We start from the raw sequence: 20,069 nt of genomic DNA on the forward strand, positions 1-20,069 counted from the left end.
TGGAAATCAGAACAGAATATAAAATTTGTGGTCCTCTGTCCTTCACATTGAGATGTAGTTTCATCACCATGAGATACAGAAAGATAAGATACTGACACTCACTCTGCAACAGAGGTTTTAAAGATATTAGTGTGCTTTGGGTTCTTCTACAGAACCTCAAACATTCAGAATCTTCACAGTCAATGATGTGTTCTATACTTAATGCAGAATATACCAATCTGTGCATCACTCATGGAAACAAAAGGGAACACAGTTTCCTCTTATTACGCTCAACAGTTTTGGTCACTAAAGATGAGTTTGAAATCAATAATTTTTTTAATACTGCTAAACTTAAAAAGGAAATATATTCTTAAAAACGGAATGCAAATTGAAGAGCATAAAAGCAGCTATCCACTTTTGAACTTCTTTTATGATTTCACAATCTTAAAATAAAATGTATAATTTTCCCACCATAAATAATATCAACACCCAGGAATTTCTCATCATTCTCAGAAGAATAAGAAACATATTGAAGAGCAATAAATAAACACACTGCTTAACAAGTATGTTTGTACACCACCAGGATAGAACTGCTCTGAAAAACTCTTCGTATGCAAATTCCTAGAAACATCCAATGCCAAGTTCATTTACTTTTTCTTCACTTTACAAGTAAGCTTCTAAACTCCTGCTATTGGTAACAGTGTCTAGGTATGGGGATAAAAGGGGAAAAATAAAAAAAAAATCAGCCTTCATACCCAGAGAAAGATTTACACAAATAGATAAAAAATAAGTAGGTGTCTAAAAATTAACTTGATGTTTCTGCTATTAGACCAATTTGAATTTTAAATACATTGTTCATCTACTGCTAAAACATTTATCAGCAGCAATATGTAGTTCAAACTACTTCTTCCCCTGCCAACAAAATCTTTTTTCAGACATCCTATTCCTTCAAAAAAAATACTTCTCTGTAATAAAAATTCCTTCTGCATTTTTTTTCACTCCCTTCCAACTTATACCAAACAAGAAAGCATAACACACATCCTTTTATGGTTAAGAAGATCCTGACCAAGGTTCTTAATGTTCTTGGACAAGCGATGCCCACATTACCACAACATTTTCTTGACTTAACACAGTCTGAAGATGAGGATGATGCCTTAAATGCTCCAGGCTGAACAGATTTGTTAGGAAGACATGTCCTGACAGATATGCTTAAGAGAATAAGGTCATTGATTAATCAAGAAAAGAGTCCATTAAAATAATGGAATTAATACATTTGCAGATGGTTGCTTAACAGGACACTGTCAAGGTATTTCTGTCAATTTTTTAATATTCCCTTATCAATCAGCATTGATAAACGTATTGATTTGCCATATATTTGTCTAGCTTTCAGCATGTTAGAAGCTGGTTTGCAAATAATGGCTGCATTAAAAAAAAGTAAGTAGTGCTAAACTAACAGTTTACTTAAAAATAATTACACAAGCATTTTCAAATGCTTTGTTCTCCGTGCAATAATTTTTAAAGGATCTGAATGTACTCATGCACAGGACAAACAAGTAAATATCCGGAGACAATACTGTGAAAGTTTTGAACTAATGTTTTCAAAAGTTTACATGCAGTAAGCTTCCAAAATATTAATCTCAGCAAGAATCTCTCTCATTGTATTTTTCAAAGAATCCAAAATTAGAACACAAAGATGAACAGATAAGACTTGTTTCCACTCTTTCTCTGTGATTCAAAAAGCACACTCTAAGCGTTTTGTATAGCTGTAAATATCTTAATTGATAGTACCTTCCAAAATTGCCTTAATACGGTAATGCAGAGATCATTCACCTTTCTCTACAAATTCTTTTTCTGACTGACCCCAAAATAGCTTTTGCATATTAAATGAGCTGTTAAACTATCTTCATATTGAAAACTTACTAATGATTCTCTTAGCTCACGTGAAGGGAGACATGTCCTTTACAGTAACAGTGATGAACAATTCCATGGAGGAAGGAGAAAACCAACATTGACCTAACACAAGTTCTTGCACTGATCACTTGACTAAAGATTCATTTTTAAACTGTATGATCCCTTAGATGGGCATTCCCAAATCAATTTAAACAACACTCATAGAGAATTAGGCTGCAGGAAGGAGTTCACAAAAAAATTCAACTAAATGTCTCAGTGCCAACCAAGTGTAAATATTGTACTTGGGCATTCATCCCACCCAAGCAGAACTGTTGTACAACTTTTTGGAGGATGAAAAGCTTTTCAATGTCAGCAAGTTTTTCATCCTCAAGTGTACACATTTTAATGATTTTTCCCCTTTTAATTTCATTTCTGATTCAGTGCATACACGAGCATACTTTCAGATGCCTCCCTGCCCTCTTCTCTCCTTTCCCTTACCTCTTTTTAGTCTCAAAAATAATAACGTTTAAAGAAGCTACATGCAGATTAGCAGCCAGGTAGAGGAGACAGACAACCGATTACCCCAATAAACACTGCAACAGGTAAAATCAGCTTGCTATGAATGGTAGCAACTGGGGGGCCAACCAGGGAAAACACTTTCTATCATCTCACTAGATGAATTGCTACATGGCACACATGTGAGAACCATAATGGCATAGTGTAGAGATTCCAGGAGACAAGGGACTAAACCTGTACTAAATGAAGCTCCACTATTTCTACTGCTCACAAATCTTGTTTTACTTAAAATCTTAAAACCTACACCCGTGTATGCCAGATAACTGCACACATACCACCCTGCCCCATAAGAGTAGTCTGACTAAGCATACACTCACCTTTTGTCTCACTGTACTGCATGGCAAAATTAATTTTTTTTAACATCTTATCTACACAGATCACTATTACAATTTTCTAAGTTTCCTGGGAATGCATCCCTCCAAACCCAATAGACTCCAATTTTTTCCATCTTAAATGGATATTTTTTTCTTACTACACTTCCAATGATTCTCAGTTCTTTTCTATTAAATTATCTTTTCAGTACTGTTTCGTCTTTTTTTATTTAGTATTGAAGCATTTTATTAATATACCGTTTATTCATATGCAGTCACTTACCTTCTGATAACAGCAATAACATTTTGGTATCACTGGCATAAAGCTTTCTACACCTTTTTTCTAGAAGGGGCAAATTTATCCAGTTATAGTCACAAAATTTACAAACAAAGAAGCCAAGGAATAATAATTCTGCATACTTCAATACTGCCTCACATGAGTCAGAGAGATAATATATGTCTCCAAGTTGCTTTAACAAGTATAGTCTCCTAAATATGATACTATCACTGCCTGAAGGCCTGTAAACTGGGCTGCAGATCGATAACACATCTTTTCAAGAAGGAACTGGCAACATATGGTAAACAAAAAAAAGAAGTTTCTGCCATACAGTAAAACTGGTGCTGCAAGAACACAATCATAAAATGCCAGTCTTGTTTATTACAAATTGAGCTGCACAGCTTCTCATGGAACATTTGCTATTGCAACCAGAAGAATCCCTCTGGTAATTTTGTTCCCGTTTCTTTTGTTTTAGGAGAGCCCATAAAGCATGCAGCCCTACAGTTTCATATTATTAGCATCACAGTCCTTTATTTCTAACAAACAAGCTGCATAAAACCTGGTCACTGGTCTTTATTCCAAATACACTGCCCACTCTAAATAAGTCTTTTTCATTACCCAGTATCCATCTATTCATTTCCACATCTTGAAATATGGTCTCAAACAACAGTTTCTGATTTTAAATTTAAAAAAAAAATTAAACTTGCAAAAGGAGCAAGTTGCCATTTTAAAATTAATATTTAATGCAAGATAAACAGCTCTTCTCTTTAGTAGTTCTTGTGTAGTCAAGTTTAATGACACAGAACAGAGCCTAGAAATTACTACCATTTTAATAGCATTTTATATACACTGTCAAAATACATGATATGCATAAACCAAAATGGATATACAAAGAACTACATTCTACCTAGAAAGTAAGTGTTCCATTTGTAAACAAAGATGAAACACAGTGTAAAGAATATCAAATTAACACTATAGCTTAGTTTAGGTATTTCTCACCCAGACTCTCAGACAGTCAGCAAGATCAGCAAGACAGATTTCACGTACTCTACTCCTTGCTCTGTCACTTATTACCTTTTTTTTTTTTTTTTTTTAAATCAGTGAAACAGTTACAGTGCTTTTCTTTCATGGAGAACACAGTTGGACTCTGTGAACTTTGGAAGGAAGGTATCATAGAAGGTCTAAGCACCATCGGAGATATATTCAATTTCATCGAGCTCTATAACAAATTAACAAGAGCCTGACTGTGAAAAATATTATGTACTTGTAATGAGTTTTTTGCCACTGAAGTCAGTGGCATGCAGGGAGCATCTCATTCCTTTCAGAAATGGAAACCAAATGCTTTTTATTGCTTAGACCAATAGCTGGAACTCTGAGACTTGGTCCTTTTAATGGTAGGAGGAGTTATGTTGTTGCTTAGCTACATAATTTGGTGAGGAGGGTAAAAAAAGCAGCATATGATTTTCCAGTGGAAAAGGTGACTTGTATGAGTCAATATAACATCTTGTAAGTTACTGTCCAAATGTTAAGAGATTCCCTTGATAACTAATATCAACAGGTACTTAAGACACTCACAGTTAAGAATTTAAAGGAGGGACAAAATAAAAATCTGTATCAGTGGAAAAATAGCCTATGAGAAAAATCTCCAACAACTCTGAAGTTATACAACTTCACTGCTGACAAAAGTAGTTTTCTTTTCTTCAAGAAAAGTGTGACAAAATGCACCTGACCTGAATGACTGCTCATTGTAATTGTGATGAATTACAAAGGTTATAGAAAGAGAGGGGAGAGAAAGAACACTATTCTGTTTAAAGCCATGGAGAAGCTTTCTGCTCACAGCTCAGGATTCCACTATAAATTTGTATACACCTAGTTCCTTCATACTTTAAGTCCTGCCTAAAAAATAGAAGGGTTTTTCCATATGTCACAACTACTGTGAACAATATATTAAATAAGAACTTGTGAGATGCTCAGTTACTATTTTCATCTAGCCTACGTAGATAAAAGGAGACAATACCTATATGTATGTCAAAATGGTAACCTGCATGCAATTTGAACTACATTTCAAGAGCTAATCTCACCACTTAACAACAGTAAAATGAGAGTTAAGTAAGAGTTATTACTTATAAAAAGTCATGAGTCTAGGTGAAATGAGATAGAATTAATGATTTTATCTAGGACACACACTATAAATGCTAAACAATGAAAACAATAGTTTGCAATGAGCATGCTTATTCTTTATTAACCAACACATTGTCCTCAGGGTTCTTGCAAATGAGTAGCTGATTATTTACATACCATCAGTCAGTCATCAGTTTTAGTCAAGACATCAGTCACGTTTGTCTAACGTTTTTCAATAACAGAAAAGATGTTACAGTAAAATGCAGAATATCTGATATCTCCAAATATACAGACATGTTTAGATATATTAGAAAAGGTACATACTTCACCAGTTTATTACTAAAGCTAACTCCAATAAGAAAATCATTAAAATGACAAAGAATGGCAAGAGTTGGAGCAGCATTTTTAGCTTAACTCTATTTCACTATTTTCCTTCCACAGAAATACTTCCTATCCTACTATCTGGGTATACTTAAATATTGTATGTGCACTCCAGATAGTCCATTATGTAATTGAAAACCAACATTTAACTCGAAGACACCTTTTTGCCCAAATTTTTATGTACTGGTAACCTGTTAAGACCTAAAAGAATGCACCTAATTGCACCCAAAGAAGCCAAATTAATGCTCCTCCCCACTGCCCCATCTCTCCCATGGACGTGCTGTTTGCAATGATTACAGGTCCCAGCACATAAAAGACATACAAGTTCTAGCACGAACATTTAAATCATTAAAATAGAAATAGAGAGTCAACAGGTCTAAGTTTTATTTATCTTTCATTGTCTCACTGAGATGCTGCTGGACAAGGCAGTCTTTTCTTTAACCTTCTCCATCTAAAGTTTCCTTCTAAAACAGAAAATACTGAAATACACCTTATGTAAACAAGCAAGTATTTTCCTAAATATAAGTTACTACAGAAATGCAAATCTTGCTAGAAACACAGCATATTATTCATTAGCAATTAGGGGAGAAAATGCTGTTCATTCTTTTGGCAACATGTAAGCAAAACGACAGAACACCTTAGATGTTTGGGTTTTTTTGGTTTTTTTTTTTTTTTAAACTTTGTTTCATGATATTATGATCAGTGACATTGTCAGTATCAATTAGACAAACATAAATGAGATGGATCATCCAACCTCAGAATATTTACTGCTGAGAGTAACTAATTCAACAGTAAAGCTTTTTTTTTATATTATTGGCTTAAACCTTTAGACTTATGAAAGCAAACAAAAGCGAGCAGTGTAACACTGCTACACAGCTATTTTTCAGATACATATTAAAAAAAGAAAAAACCCCACCTTTTTAGACTGTCAGCCATCAGAGTTCTGTGTATTTAACAGAAAACATTACCAAGGCAAATCACAGAATCCAAAACAAGAATGACTAAGAATCACATGAAATCACCATACAGCCATACGCTTGTGTAAACACTATACTTTCTTAAAAAGCTAGACATAATCTAGTAATCTGAAAGCCAGAACAAAAACAACCCCAAAACACTAAACCAACCCAATCACTGTAGCAGTAAACAACTGGCACTTTTGTATACAAAATTTACTTTAAAACCTCAAAATATGAGCTGCTGTAGGACTTAAGCCCTGATCTGAAGCCTAAGGAAGAAACCTAATAGCAGAAAGAAGCTGCGGGTTCAGCACTGAAACATCTTCCTTCTATCCTACCACCATACTTTATGCACTTTTATATTTTCTAATGCAGAATTTCTGGTTAATGAATTCTACAGATTATTGCTATGCTCTTACTCTATGCTCAACAAGTGCTCAAATATTTTTCCTTTCAAGAAGAAACAGCAATGGGAAACTAAAGAAAAAGTTTTTAAAAAATATAACCAAGATCCTTGCTTGTTCTACTTACTATGGGTAGACCATGACAGATAAAACAAGCATCAACATTATGTAATAAACTGCAATTATTTTTATGGCTATCGAATTCCATTCTTCCTATGCAATACATGGAATGCAAATGTAAAGCAATAGTACAAATTACAAGCCCTAACAAGGCAGTAAATCTGAACCAAGTCACGCAACACAACGTGTCTATAAACTTTCCCACCAGATGCAAAAATGGCTTTTAAATTTCAGAAGCTATTCTTTTTAACTTGTTTTGCTTCTATTTTTTTTCAGAAAATTAATTTTAAAATCCTGTTTCTACTCACCTCAAAATAACAAACTAGTAGGTCTATCAAATTAGAAAAAAAAACACAGAAATTGAGATGAATATTGTAAGGTTCAATTTATCAGTAGATATGGCAGTCCTTTCCTTTACTATTGCATTACAAAAATAAAATGTTGAAATATAAGATAATTGCCATCAGAAATTCAGTTGATTGGAGATTATGATTCATATTAAGATCACAACCTATAAAAATCATCAGCTGTGCAGAATGAGCTGTTCCAGTCGACAGATCTTATTAACAAAATCCTTCAATAAATTACAGAAAAAGCTGATTTAAAAAATTGCTTTTGGCTTTCAGCATATGGAGCTTAAGGTGCTCCTGACACTAACATGTTTTATGTGGTTTTAGTGGCTAGTTACTACAAACAAATCATGTTGTTGTGGGGAAGCTGAACTAATAAAATTTAGTGAGAAAGAAGGGAACTGATCAGTTTACAAAATTCAAATTTAACACGTTTGGGCCCGCGCAAGCCTCATAAAGTTCATCAAGGCCAAGTGCAAGGTCCTGCACCTGGGTTGGGGCAACCACATGCACAGATACAAGTTGGGAGAAGAATGGACTAAGAGAAGCCCTGAGGAGAAGGACTTGGGTGTGCTGGTTGATGAAAAGCTGAACATGAGCCCACAGTGTGTGCCTGCAGCCCAGAAAGCCAACTGTGTCCTGGGCTGCATCAAAAGCAGCGTGACCAGCAGGTCCAGAGAGGTGATTCTCCCCCTCTGCTCTGTTCTGTGAGACCACACCTGGAGTATTGCGTCCAGCTCCGGGGTCCTCAGCATAAAAAAGACATGGACCTGTTGAAGCAAGTTCAGAGGAGGGCCACGAAGATGGTCAGAGGGCTGGAGCTCCTCCTGTACGAGGACAGGCTGAGAGAGTTCAGGTTGTTCAGCCTGGAGAAGAGAAGGCTCCAAGGAGACCTTAGAGCAGCCTTCCAGTGCTTAAAGGGGGCTACAGGAGAGATGGGGAAGCACTCTTTATCAGGGAGCACAGCAATACGATGAGGGGTAACAGCTTTAAACCGAAAGAGGGTAGATTTAGACTAGATATTAGAAAGAAATTTTTTACTGTGAGGGTGGTGAGACACTGGAACAGGTTGCCCAGGGAAGCTGTGGATGCCCCATCCCTGGAGGTGTTCAAGGCCAGGCTGGATGAGGCTTTGAGCAACCTGGGCTAGTGGAGGGTGTCCCTGCCCATGGCAGGGGGGTTGGAACTAGATGATCTTGAAGGTCCTTCCAAACCAAACCATTCTGTGATTCTACAACTCTATGTGCTGATTATGAAGTACACTTTTGTAGGGCTTTGCTTGCCTTGGTTTGTTTGGCAGAAGATATTAGAATAAAATAATGAAAGGATGATTAATTAAATCGTAGTTTCTCTAAGCATTTCTGGAACTTCACTGAACTGTTGCAGTAACCCTCTACTCTTAACTCTCCAAGGCCAGAATCAGTAGACTCTGTAACAAAGCAAGAAGCCTGTCCTATTCTGCAAAACTCTGTAAGGTTAATAATTAGACCGCAGCAGTAACATTAGGTAAGAAGCACAATGCTTCCATATTGTGGGATAGTTATGACCTTAAACTTTTACCTACAGTGACAACCGAAATATTCTACTAAATTAAAAAAAAAAAGCCAAAACAAAAACTCCAGACCTTTACAGCTGTCAGATCTTAGTTTTTTTAAGCTATCGTGGAAACCTAGACACTTGAAAATATTTTACCATCAAAAAGTCACTATTTTTCTGACTCCATAACTTGCTAAACTGCCAGAAACATCTCACGACATGAACACCTTTTTTATTTATTTTTTTAGCCTCTGATTGGAGTTTGCCTGCTTCTGGCAACAGGCTGCTACTCTGACGCTGGCCAGCATACTGAGGAAAAGGAGCACTTCCTCAGTGGTACTTAATTTAATACTTTTTGATGAAAAAAGTGGATAGCAAAAGTAAAATGCAGATTTCTGGGCACAGGCTAAAATGAAAGATTCTTAGAGACAAGCATCAATGACATTTCTTCTTGATAAATGTCTTTTGCACACAGGGGTTACATTTAATTTCACAGCCTCTAGATCATACAATTTACTGGCTTCAGCTACTACAAACTATTCTGTTTCAAACATTGCCAGTACTAACTTGCAGACCCACTTCTAATCTAAAATCTCAATAGCTCATTATAATTACATGTTATAAAAGTTTGCCTTTAAACTATTAACAGAAGAAACGTAGACAATCTTTGAGGATTCAATAGTCTGTTTAAGTAATTTAATGCTGGTACAATAAGCAATCTAGTGAATATCATACCGACATCTGCTTTTCAAATTTATACTATTTGCTCCAAATGCTTACATGCATCTCAAGATAAGGAATATGTTATGGAATACAATTCAGGAAGTTAAATTTATACCTCTGTCACAAAGTTTCAAGTAGCATAAGATCAATAGCAATCTATGTATTAGCTTAAAAGATGTCTGTGGAGAGCACTGTCAAAGTATTGTGACTTATGAGAACTACATATTTCAGGACTACCTACAAGTCATATAAACTGCCAGTTTTCCTATTTGTAAAAGAGGTAAAATGACACTTGGCACCATAGATGTGACAAGCTTCATATGATGTACGGGTCCACCACTCTACTGAATACAGAAGACATACATACATCATAGGAAGATAGTCAAACAGTATACACTGCACAACGCTCTATGTATGCCCTTTTGAGAGGCAGCTTTCCAGCATAGTGTAAAACAGACTAATGTAAAAAGATCAAGTCAGATCTGGACTCTAATTCTTGCCATTGACTTTGTGACCTTAAGACACTACACATCAGGTTTTAGCTACCCAGCTACCAACAAAATCAAATGAAATTTAAAAGCAAAAGAAAATACACTTTTTCAGAATATTTACTTCCAATTTTTGAGTTCAACAGCACAAGTACTACTTTTTATACAAGCATACTTGTGTTTTAGTTTTTGTAGCAATTTAACATAAACCTTAAATGCCGCCAAATAAATCAAACAGCTAAATCACAATAGCAAAGAAACTGACCTGGAAAAGATCTCATTTGACCCCTGCATATTATACTTAACTTTTGTCTGTTCTGTACTAGAATTGATTACTCAAACATACACAAGCATTGCAGTCTTTTCACAGCACTGGAATTTGGTCTACGTTGTAAACAGAAGTTGCACTGAAGTCTTTTAACAGGCTTCCAAATGATGAAATCACAGTATGGAAAAACACAAATATGTTCTTATCTTTCAATTTGAACTTGAGGATAAACCTTTTCCGTTGACAGTCTTACACACAAGTGTTTGGCCCCTGGCAATATGTCTAGACAATGTCTGTTATTTGTTTCAGTTCTGAAAGATATGCACTAAATGCAATGGTCATCACAAAAAAGCTTTTCAGAAAAAAACAGGCTTAAAATTCTTTTAAATCTTCTCCAAAAATAAATTAGGTCTGCTTTGCATATTTCCTTTACACTTGAATAGCAAGAAGTTATTGGAAGGCTGCTGGTCACAGCATCATATCTAAAATTGGTCCAGATATGAGCTATTCACCAGGGCAGAACAAGCAGGTACACAGGAATAGGAAATAAATACTTCAGAAGTTACATACAAGAACGTGGTGGTAATCAGGGCACATATTACTCAGCTAAAACCTCAGAACAACATGGAAATCCAAGAAAAATATCTAGAAGTCTTGTTTTCAACAGCAACACTGGCAACATATTCTAAAGTTCACTCATACTGTACAATCATACTACAGTCACATAATCCAGTACAATTCATAAAATACCAAGCTGGAGATATTTAATGAATTATCATTATGATAACACATGTCCCCGTAGATAATCAAAACTAGAAAGAAACAAAATTTGGATGAGGTATTTTAGATGCTAAGTCTATTACCTTCATTATTACTGTGGCATACACAGAATCTGTAAAGAGGCACAAATGTGAACTAGGGACTGACTCTCAAAACCAGTATGTACAGTGCATACCTCCATTTATAAAATACTGTGGTGCAAATTAAGAATGTTGCAAACAACAGAAAAGAACATAAGCCAAAATGAATGTTCTGATTAAAAATCCAACAGCAAAGAAAAGTGAAAGTATAATACTAAATAGATATAGACCTAAGGATTTTCCTAAGCCAAAGTTACGCTCTTGTCAAGTAAGAACACCTTAATGAAAGGCTTATCAGCAATGAACCTTGCAGTAGTTTGAGCCATCAGCTTGTTTCTGCAGTTGTTTCACCACTTAAGATTTTCATTTATGTCAAATGGATTTGCATAAGAAAGCAATGTAAAAGTGGATACAAAGGTCCACAATCAATTAAAACCCTTTGTACTAAAGTTTAACCTTGTAAATTAAAAAATAACGAAAGGGTGTATTTTCCCAAATGTGCTTTTTCAGTGTACCAGAAACCAGCATTTCTTTATGAACAGCTGGAAAATAAAGAACAATACTTTTTCTTTCAAATGTGAAGCTACTGCACACTTTAAGGCTACAGACTAGAACATAACTCAAACATATTTAATTCTGCAGTTAAAAATTAATCTGTTAATAGCCTTCAATTACAGATGGCTCTTGCACCTTTCAGGGTAATATATTATTTCCACTGCATCCACAGGTGCTTTATCATGTACCATAATTCAGCAGGTAGCATTGGAGCCAACACAACTGGCACACAAGATGGAAAATAAGAGGTTTCATTGCAACAAATCAAATATCTATTTATGTCAAAAGTCTCACCCCCCCCCAAAAAAAAAAAAAAGAAAAGAAAAAAAGAAAGGCATGGACAGCTTAATTTTTTTTTTTTTAAATAGCTTTATGAATTTGGAGTAGTCACAGCATATTCAACCACAACAGAGTAGTTCCAGTTCCACCTGCCTTTATATTGCTGTCATATGAGATGACATTCATATAGCTGATAATGTCAGAATACTAGGAGCTAAAGGCAGCACAGGTAAGAGATCCATGGCTGGTACAGAGCACCCTCTGTCATAATCCATGCTGGAGCCTGAGTCAAACCATTCTTCTGCTGTCAACAAACACTACTGGAATAAACAATTTCTTCTGTGGCTATTCATCCAGACTACATAACACCTTCCTACCAAAGACAGCTAACCTGTCACTTTGTATACTAAAAAGTTTGCATAAGAAAGCTAAGGCTTTCATCAGTACACTGCCCATCAAGAAATATCTGCTGTTGTAAAAATCAAGACTATTAAATACAAAAATACATTAATTTTAAAATCCCAAAGCTAAGACATTAAGATTCTAGAAATACCAAAGTGAAGGTAGACTGGGGAAACTTTGACTCTGCTACCTTCTGTGTGTGCGTCTTCACATCACACAATCTATACATGCACGCAAAATAAATGCATGTTTTCCTTCAGATTAATGAATCATTCAGTACTCAGGGTGAACAATGCACCAGGAAGCAGTTGTGGAGCACTGATGATTTATCCACAGTATACCAACCTTGTTTAGAGAAGGTGGAAGATGTTTAATGAACATGATAAGGAATTAGAGTAAAGATGAGTATGCTGTTGTGCATTAAAACATCACTCTTAAGAAACAAAAGTAGAATCTGTTTCTATCACAGGGTTCCTACATGATGACAGTTACTTACATAAGTCAAACCTCTATTTAGCCTCTGAGGAAACTGCATGCTTTGGAGGTTGGAAGGTGGTGCATAAGACAGCCCTGTGACTGAAGCTATTGAACATACTGGGTATGCACTTGTCCTGAAATTCTTGACCAATTTAAAATTGTTCCTGGAAAACACGACACTTGGAGTCCTGGCAGAAGCCGACAGCATAGTTCACATTGGATGCTCTCAGACTCCTCCTTTCCACAGGGTCTTTCAGAAGCATATCACAGCTATCCTGAAGTTCACGTGAACTGTTGCTGCATCCTGCTTCTCAATTCTATCCTTCCTGAAAAGGCCTTGGCCAGCCCTCTTACATCTGACTGGAAATGTTTCCACCAAGTGAGAAGGCCCTGATGGCAAACAGCAGCTAGAAGAAGGGCTGCTACCATGAACACAGGAACAAACTGGAAATATGCGGATGCTTCTGAGAGAGTTAGAAGTTGCTCATTACTCACCAGGAAACACTCTACAGAAGGTAAAGAGATCATAGGATACCGATCTCAGACTACAACCAAAAATTTCAGTTAGATTATATTGTGCCTGCCTTTATTTTCATGGTTCTTAGCTTGAGACATCTTATTTGGAGAAACACTGAAGATTCACACTTGCAGGGGTGATCTAACAATAGTTGAAGACAGTTCTAACAATAAGATGAAGAGGAGGCAATGAGATGTACACTGACTTTTTCATCTCAATACATTGGTTGCTAAACATTAAGTAGCTGTTGTTCCTTCCAAGTATTTAAAAGTAAAAAGCTGAGTAAGGAGGCAGACATGCAATTTAAAGGAAAAAACATTGGTAAACATGAGCTAATTCAAACCTCGTCTGCAGTAGAAGTTCCGGCACTTCATCTGACAGTAATGACAGAAAGAGAGAACTCAGCTCTCTCACTGCATTCTCTGAACATAGTTAACATTGACCTTATGATGGGCTTCCACAGTAACTGCTTGAAAAAGTGATTGTCCTCCTGCTGTGACAATGACTCATTTCAAATTATTCCATGTTGGTAGTTTGTCACAAGTTTTTTCATGGCTTTTTTTACCTCTTGGCAAAGAAAGAAATACTTTTTTCCAACTCACATCAATACACTATACTCTATAGTCTTACTTTCTAAAGTATCTGGTCAAATTAGTGTCAATTGTAAACAGTGAAGCAAAGTAATCATTGAAACCTTTAGTTCATGTCATCAGTATTTGCTTTCACTTCCTGTTAAGAAACTGTATATTTAGTTCGTTTTTCTGCTTCTACTATCAACACTACTGGTACAAGTGGACTGTTCAGTAAAAAAACCAACGCTTACATAGTATGAAATTCCATAGACTCATATAAGAGTTTGCCTGGAAATATTTAAGTTTATTCCCCAAGATAATAGCTTGGATATGGTCAAGAGTTTGCTACTTATGTTGTCTAAAAACCCAGAACATCCGCATTGCATGCCATCTTCTGCAAGAACCCAAATCCAGCAAGGTCCTTTAGAGTGACAGGTGAATATTTACTATTTAGAAAAATGTCATGCAAAACAACAATATGTCTAACTTCACCCTTCCAAAACAAAATCGAATCAGGTTTAGAAAAGGTGGACTTTGAAAGCTCTCAAGAGGAGAAGGGCAGGAAAGTCAAAATAGTTGCTAAGAACATTTCAATAATTCATACTCTCTCACAAATACTATCATCTTAGACATTAAATTTACCTTCAGAAGGTATGTAGGAATATTGCTGAAATCTACAGGCAACTTCAAGAGGAAGCGAGCTGAGAATTCTCCAGTCTGTGGAAAAAAGGTAACACTAATGAGAACTGGTGTTTAACACAGAACCACAAATTGAATGTTCTGAGGATGAAACATTAACCAGAAAAATGTGTAAGAGCTCACACCAAACAGAAGGGTTGTGATTTAAAACATTTCCCAATGGAATTACTGGAGAGGAAAAAAAAATTGCAGATTTCACAGATGTTATACGAGAAAACACCTTAAAAACCATAAAACATCATTGCCAGTAAGTCAACAGCAAAAAGTAGCTAGAATACAATAACGTGCACGACAAAAATCAGACTATACTTTGTTAGGCCCTAAATATAGATGTATATTGGCTGTGCTCACTTCCGGACAAAGGTCTGGCAAGACCCGGAAATGGTCTGAAAGCAAAGCTAAAAACCTGACAAATTTATAAGAGCGTATAGATGAAATAGAGGCATCTTCATAAACATTGCAGGTATACATAAGAGAATTTGCACTAAGATAAGAATGTATTGAAAGTGTCCTCTGAATAGACATAGAGGAAAGAACTGAAGTAGAAGGTTTTCTGTAATTTGTTTTCAGAATTATGGGACTCTTAACACCCAGACAACCATTTACTGAACATTTGCCAAGTGTCCCCTACACATTACTCTTTTTTATGCATAAAGTGTATGCAAAGGAAATGGAAAGGATTTCCTTTCTGTTTCATACACTTCCTCAAAAACAGACTTTGTCCACCTGGTTATGAAGCAATGAAGTTGGCTCTTTTTAAAGAACAAATGCTTGCCTGATTTCCTCCATATTATATTTTTGCCATCCCTATTTTTTTAATTCAATAAGGTAGCCATACAGCAGGTATCTTTGTAATGTTGAACTAGCAGTACAAAAAGCATTAACCATTAATTTTATCAGTTAAGTACAAAAAATCAGGGCATCTTGAGACAAGGTAGGAAAACTTTTTTCAGTTTTAACACTGCCCTATCTTTGCATACATACACTACTTAGCTACACGATGACATAGTTTTTAAAAAACAGTACTTCATTTTAACAGGCAAGGGGGACAAATCAAAGCTATGTGAATATGCAGCATTTGTTCTCCCACAGTAATGCATATGTACTACATCACTATTCCCTGAACATAGTTATCTGTACCTTACTTCCATTTTCCGATTTTAAATGTTTTGCATAGCCAGACAAAGTAAGAAGAAAAATACTTTTAAACACGAAATGTACAATATACAAATTTTAACAAAGTGCACATCCATCAATGTAAGTGCTACACTAGATTTAAACAGGATCATCTTTACTGCGAATACAGCTATACCTTGTGTGGTAAGCAAATGCCTGTAATAGGTCTGAAATAATGGAAGCATCCTTTCTGTAAAACAGTGAACCATCGAAGAAATGCAGAGGATCTTGACAGCAAACATGGTTGCCTAGGACCATGCCCAGATGGTGTCTGAATATCTAAGGATGGAGAACCCACAATCTCTCTGGGAAACCTGTGCTAGTGCTCAGTCACACTCAATACTCAAGGGCTTATAACCTACACAGATTATAGAGGGTTGCTTTTTGGGCCACTGCTTTACTCCATTTACTAGATGTTACCAGAAGAACTCCACATAGTGATGGGGACCACTTGTCAAAGGCTATAACAACTCTTCATGAGAAATGCACTCAAAGTCTTTTAACACCTCTGCTTATACTGAAAATTTGCCATATGCCTTTGCAAAACAGCCAGTGCATTTGCCTCCCCTCGCAATTAGCTGTGCTAATCCATTAATTGCTTTCAGCTCAGCATAAGAGAAAACATTAAGGTTGTCACTGCCCATATATGACTGGACCACAAGCCTCCACAGTGACGGACCACACCGATTGCGATGCATGTTGATTCAGAAAGGAACTGGCTGAAAAAAATACTGACAGAAATGAGCTTGGAGACGCACAAGCCTCTCTGAGAATGTACCAGAGGTCAAAGTCAATGGAAACTGGCTTTTCAAAATGAATGGTAAGCTGCTAAGCAGGGCAGCTGAGGAATATAAACAACTGTTTGCTAAGCATGTTCTTCTGTGGTACTGACATGAAATAAAATTGAGAAGGAAAACATTCTACAGAACTGGATTCCTTCAATTTTATGCTTAAAGCAAGCAAAGATTTCATCACAAGCAACTAAGCACATCTAGACAAAGAAGCTGTATTAGGCAGGCAGATGTACAATAAGCAATGCTAATATCAGGCCAATTTGCTTCTTGGTCTACATATCAGGCATGAACTAGAGACAACTCACTCTACCTTCCAGTCTCTAAACAAGAAAAAACAAGATCTTGAATGCAAATAAAACCTTTCCAACAGTACCCTGCCAGTTACATCATTTGTCAAAAGGGTTTGTGTGATATTAGGCTGCAATCCAACCTGCTGCCAACTAGCTCAGAACTGCCCTTAAAATTTGTGCCTGGTAGTCACACAATAGAGGCAAAGCAATTGCACACAGAAACACTATGCAACAAAAAGTGAGTAAATATTACATTAAAGCCAGGCTCTGAAAACTTTCCTGAAGACACTACTTGTGAGGATAGATGCCAACTTTCTGATGTTGTTTTACTTTATGTATGCAGAAAAATCACTGACTTCTTGTGCATGCATAACACAAAGACTGCTTTGATGACAGTTAGGGCACTAACTCACTTTTTATTCAGAGTGAAATGGGTATTACAGACAGCGCTTCTTGTCCGGACTTAACTTTTAAAAAGATGCCGTACAACATTGGCCATAAAATCCAGAAAGTTATTTCTGGTAAAATACCAAGTCTGGTGAACTGGAATGGCCACTGAACAGATGAATGGCCTCTGATCAAAACACCAGCTGCTCCAAGATGTGGAAGTAAATGAGGACTTCCAGTCTAGATCTTTTATGTCATTCAATCAAGATTATTTTGCAACATATTTCTTCCAATAGTGTTTGGGATGGACAGGGAGCAGTCCCTGTCCATGGTGCTCGCCTATCCAACCCCAACCAGCTGGTCACAGGCATCAGGTCCAGTCAGATGAATTTCTGGCCACACCACTAAGACAGTAGATAGTTAACGGGCATCCATATCAGCTGGTACTCTGCCAACATGAAGCTACAAAGCTAGATAACGATTTGTCTATTTGTCACAGATCTTGGAGATCACTTCAGGAAATTGGCGGTACTAGAACAAAGGTATAAAAGCAAATTTCTGTCCCATTTTGGGAAACAGCACTGAATTCAGGCCTCTTCTTCAAACTCTCTTTTTTTATTAACTCGTGCACTTAAGATGATTACTTTCATAACACTGTGCAAGGTTCATTCATAGATTATTATTTCTGAAATCTGCTGCACCACTATTGATTCCTGAGAGACAGCAACATAAATTTCAATTACTTTGAGACAGAGGAGATAACATGCAGTTTACCACTTGCTTTTCAGATAAACACTGCTATTGCGCTGATCATAAAGACTAACAAGACACTTGTAAAGGACAAGAAGGACAACTACACAAGTTAGTTTTATAGTTTTGAGTTTTAGAACACTCATAAACAAGCCCCTGCCTTGTAGGTACCAGGTTAATAAAATCTCCAAATGAGACCCTCAGAGTCTTCTTCACAGAGAATGTAAACTTCGAAAACGAAGTACATGCTACAGAAACCTCAAACAGCTCTGCAATGATGAAAAAGATTTGCCTCAAAATGTATTTATTTGAATATTTTTAACTAAGACAGCATTTCAAATGCAAAAAAGTTCTTTATTCAGTCACCAAAGACGGAGGAAAGATTCAAAAGGCTTGAGTAGGTGTGGCTTTCCCAGGTAAAAAAGGAAAAAACCCAAGATTTCAACAATCTTGAGTAGAATTTTGGAAGCTGCTAAAAACTATAATAAAACAAGCACAGTTCAGAAAGCCTTATGCATTTCAATAAACCAGTCTGATGATATTTAGAGATGAGGCAAGTTGTTTGTGACAACAGCTACAGAGAATAACATTTAAGAACAAATTAATTTAAATGAAGTATTCTGATTTATAAACATAAAAATAGGGATCTGAAATTATTTGATAAAATTTTACTTGGCTTAAAATAAAAAAGCCTAGATGAGTTGTCTAAGAAAAACAGATTAATATGAGTACTGTGAGTTGTGAAGTAATCATCCTTGTGTCACCTGTAATTTAAGGATAATTAAAGTGACAAAGCTGAATTCTAGGCCCTGATGACAGGAATTCTGAATTTACATTGATTTTCAAACTGTACCTATTTCAGAAGATACTGGTTCTGAAGGCCTGGTAGAAGAAGATACTGGTTCTTAAGAGTATGCTGTTCCTGAAAGCAAGAGGGGTATATGTCTTCTTTTTTTTTCCTCTCCAGTTTAGGTTCCTGAAACAACTCATTTCAGCTTAGACAAGTCCTAGAGAGATACAGGCAGCTGGAGCTACCAATTAAATTAACTCAATCATAATGTGGAACCACACCCTAATACATCTGACTCCCTTAGCAGGCTGATTTGCCTGGGCAGGGTGTCATACCAACACTGTTACTCTGCCTCTCAAGTCTTCAGAGCTAACTCTTCCACATAACATTGTAACGTGTCCTGTAAATACTGCATAGACTTTACAACATTTTTCAAAGCTTTCATCTATAAATCAGATGAACTAACATCACGTTGAAAAACAGTTGCTCACATGGAAATCTGATTCAACCAAGGTAGTGGAATGACAGCAATGTACAAAAGAGGGAGTACAGAAAGTGAGCTGGAGTCAAATGGAAGTTTTCTCCATTGGAAACAAAGCATAGAGATCCACAGAGGTAACTTAAGTTTTCCAAGGCAAGAGCTGTATTCGTTAAAATGAAAGGATCATTAGAAGCATTTTAGCAGAAATATTCTCAATAGCTTACCCAGTTGTTTTTTTTGCCAGCATAGATTTCCATGTTTTCTCCATACTGCGGCTCTTCAAGTAAAGTCTGATATTCGAACATGAGACGAGAGCTCTCACGCAATCGGCTGCACTGAAATTGGTGATACTGCTGCACAAGCTCTTTCACAACAAGCAGGAGGCATTCAGGGTTTGAAGGATTCCAAGAGGCTAAATTCTGTTGAATTAGAAAAGAACAGAGACCAAAATTGTTTACTGCAACAGAATGACAAGCACTCCTCCTTCCGTACTGATACCAGAGGCACATATGCATGTGGAAGATTTGGGACAAAGCTAAACCATAATATTAAATGCAAAGGTTGTATCATACTTTGGAAGAAAACCAGGTCAAACAGCAAAAGCAAGCCTTCATGTCAAAAAAGAGTTGCATATAGGGACCTACCAGAAAGCTGATA

The 20,069-nt window shown here is 36.4% G+C and overlaps 1 protein-coding gene across 1 annotated transcript in view; it reads right to left on the reverse strand.

The window, feature by feature from the left end:
- BRE (brain and reproductive organ-expressed (TNFRSF1A modulator)) overlaps positions 1-20,069 on the reverse strand; it is a gene marked incomplete at its 3' end in the record, with an annotated part of 80,739 nt that overhangs the window by 16,726 nt on the left and 43,944 nt on the right. Inside the window, exons 4-5 of the mRNA XM_010081820.1 lie at positions 19,637-19,831; positions 14,688-14,762 (exon numbers count right to left, since the gene is read on the reverse strand). Coding sequence (XP_010080122.1) covers positions 14,688-14,762; positions 19,637-19,831 — 270 coding nt within the window. The remainder of the gene's footprint in view (positions 1-14,687; positions 14,763-19,636; positions 19,832-20,069) is intronic.

The sequence above is a fragment of the Pterocles gutturalis genome, unplaced genomic scaffold (assembly GCF_000699245.1).
Source record: "Pterocles gutturalis isolate BGI_N339 unplaced genomic scaffold, ASM69924v1 scaffold574, whole genome shotgun sequence".
NCBI classification, from domain to species: Eukaryota; Metazoa; Chordata; class Aves; order Pterocliformes; family Pteroclidae; genus Pterocles; species Pterocles gutturalis.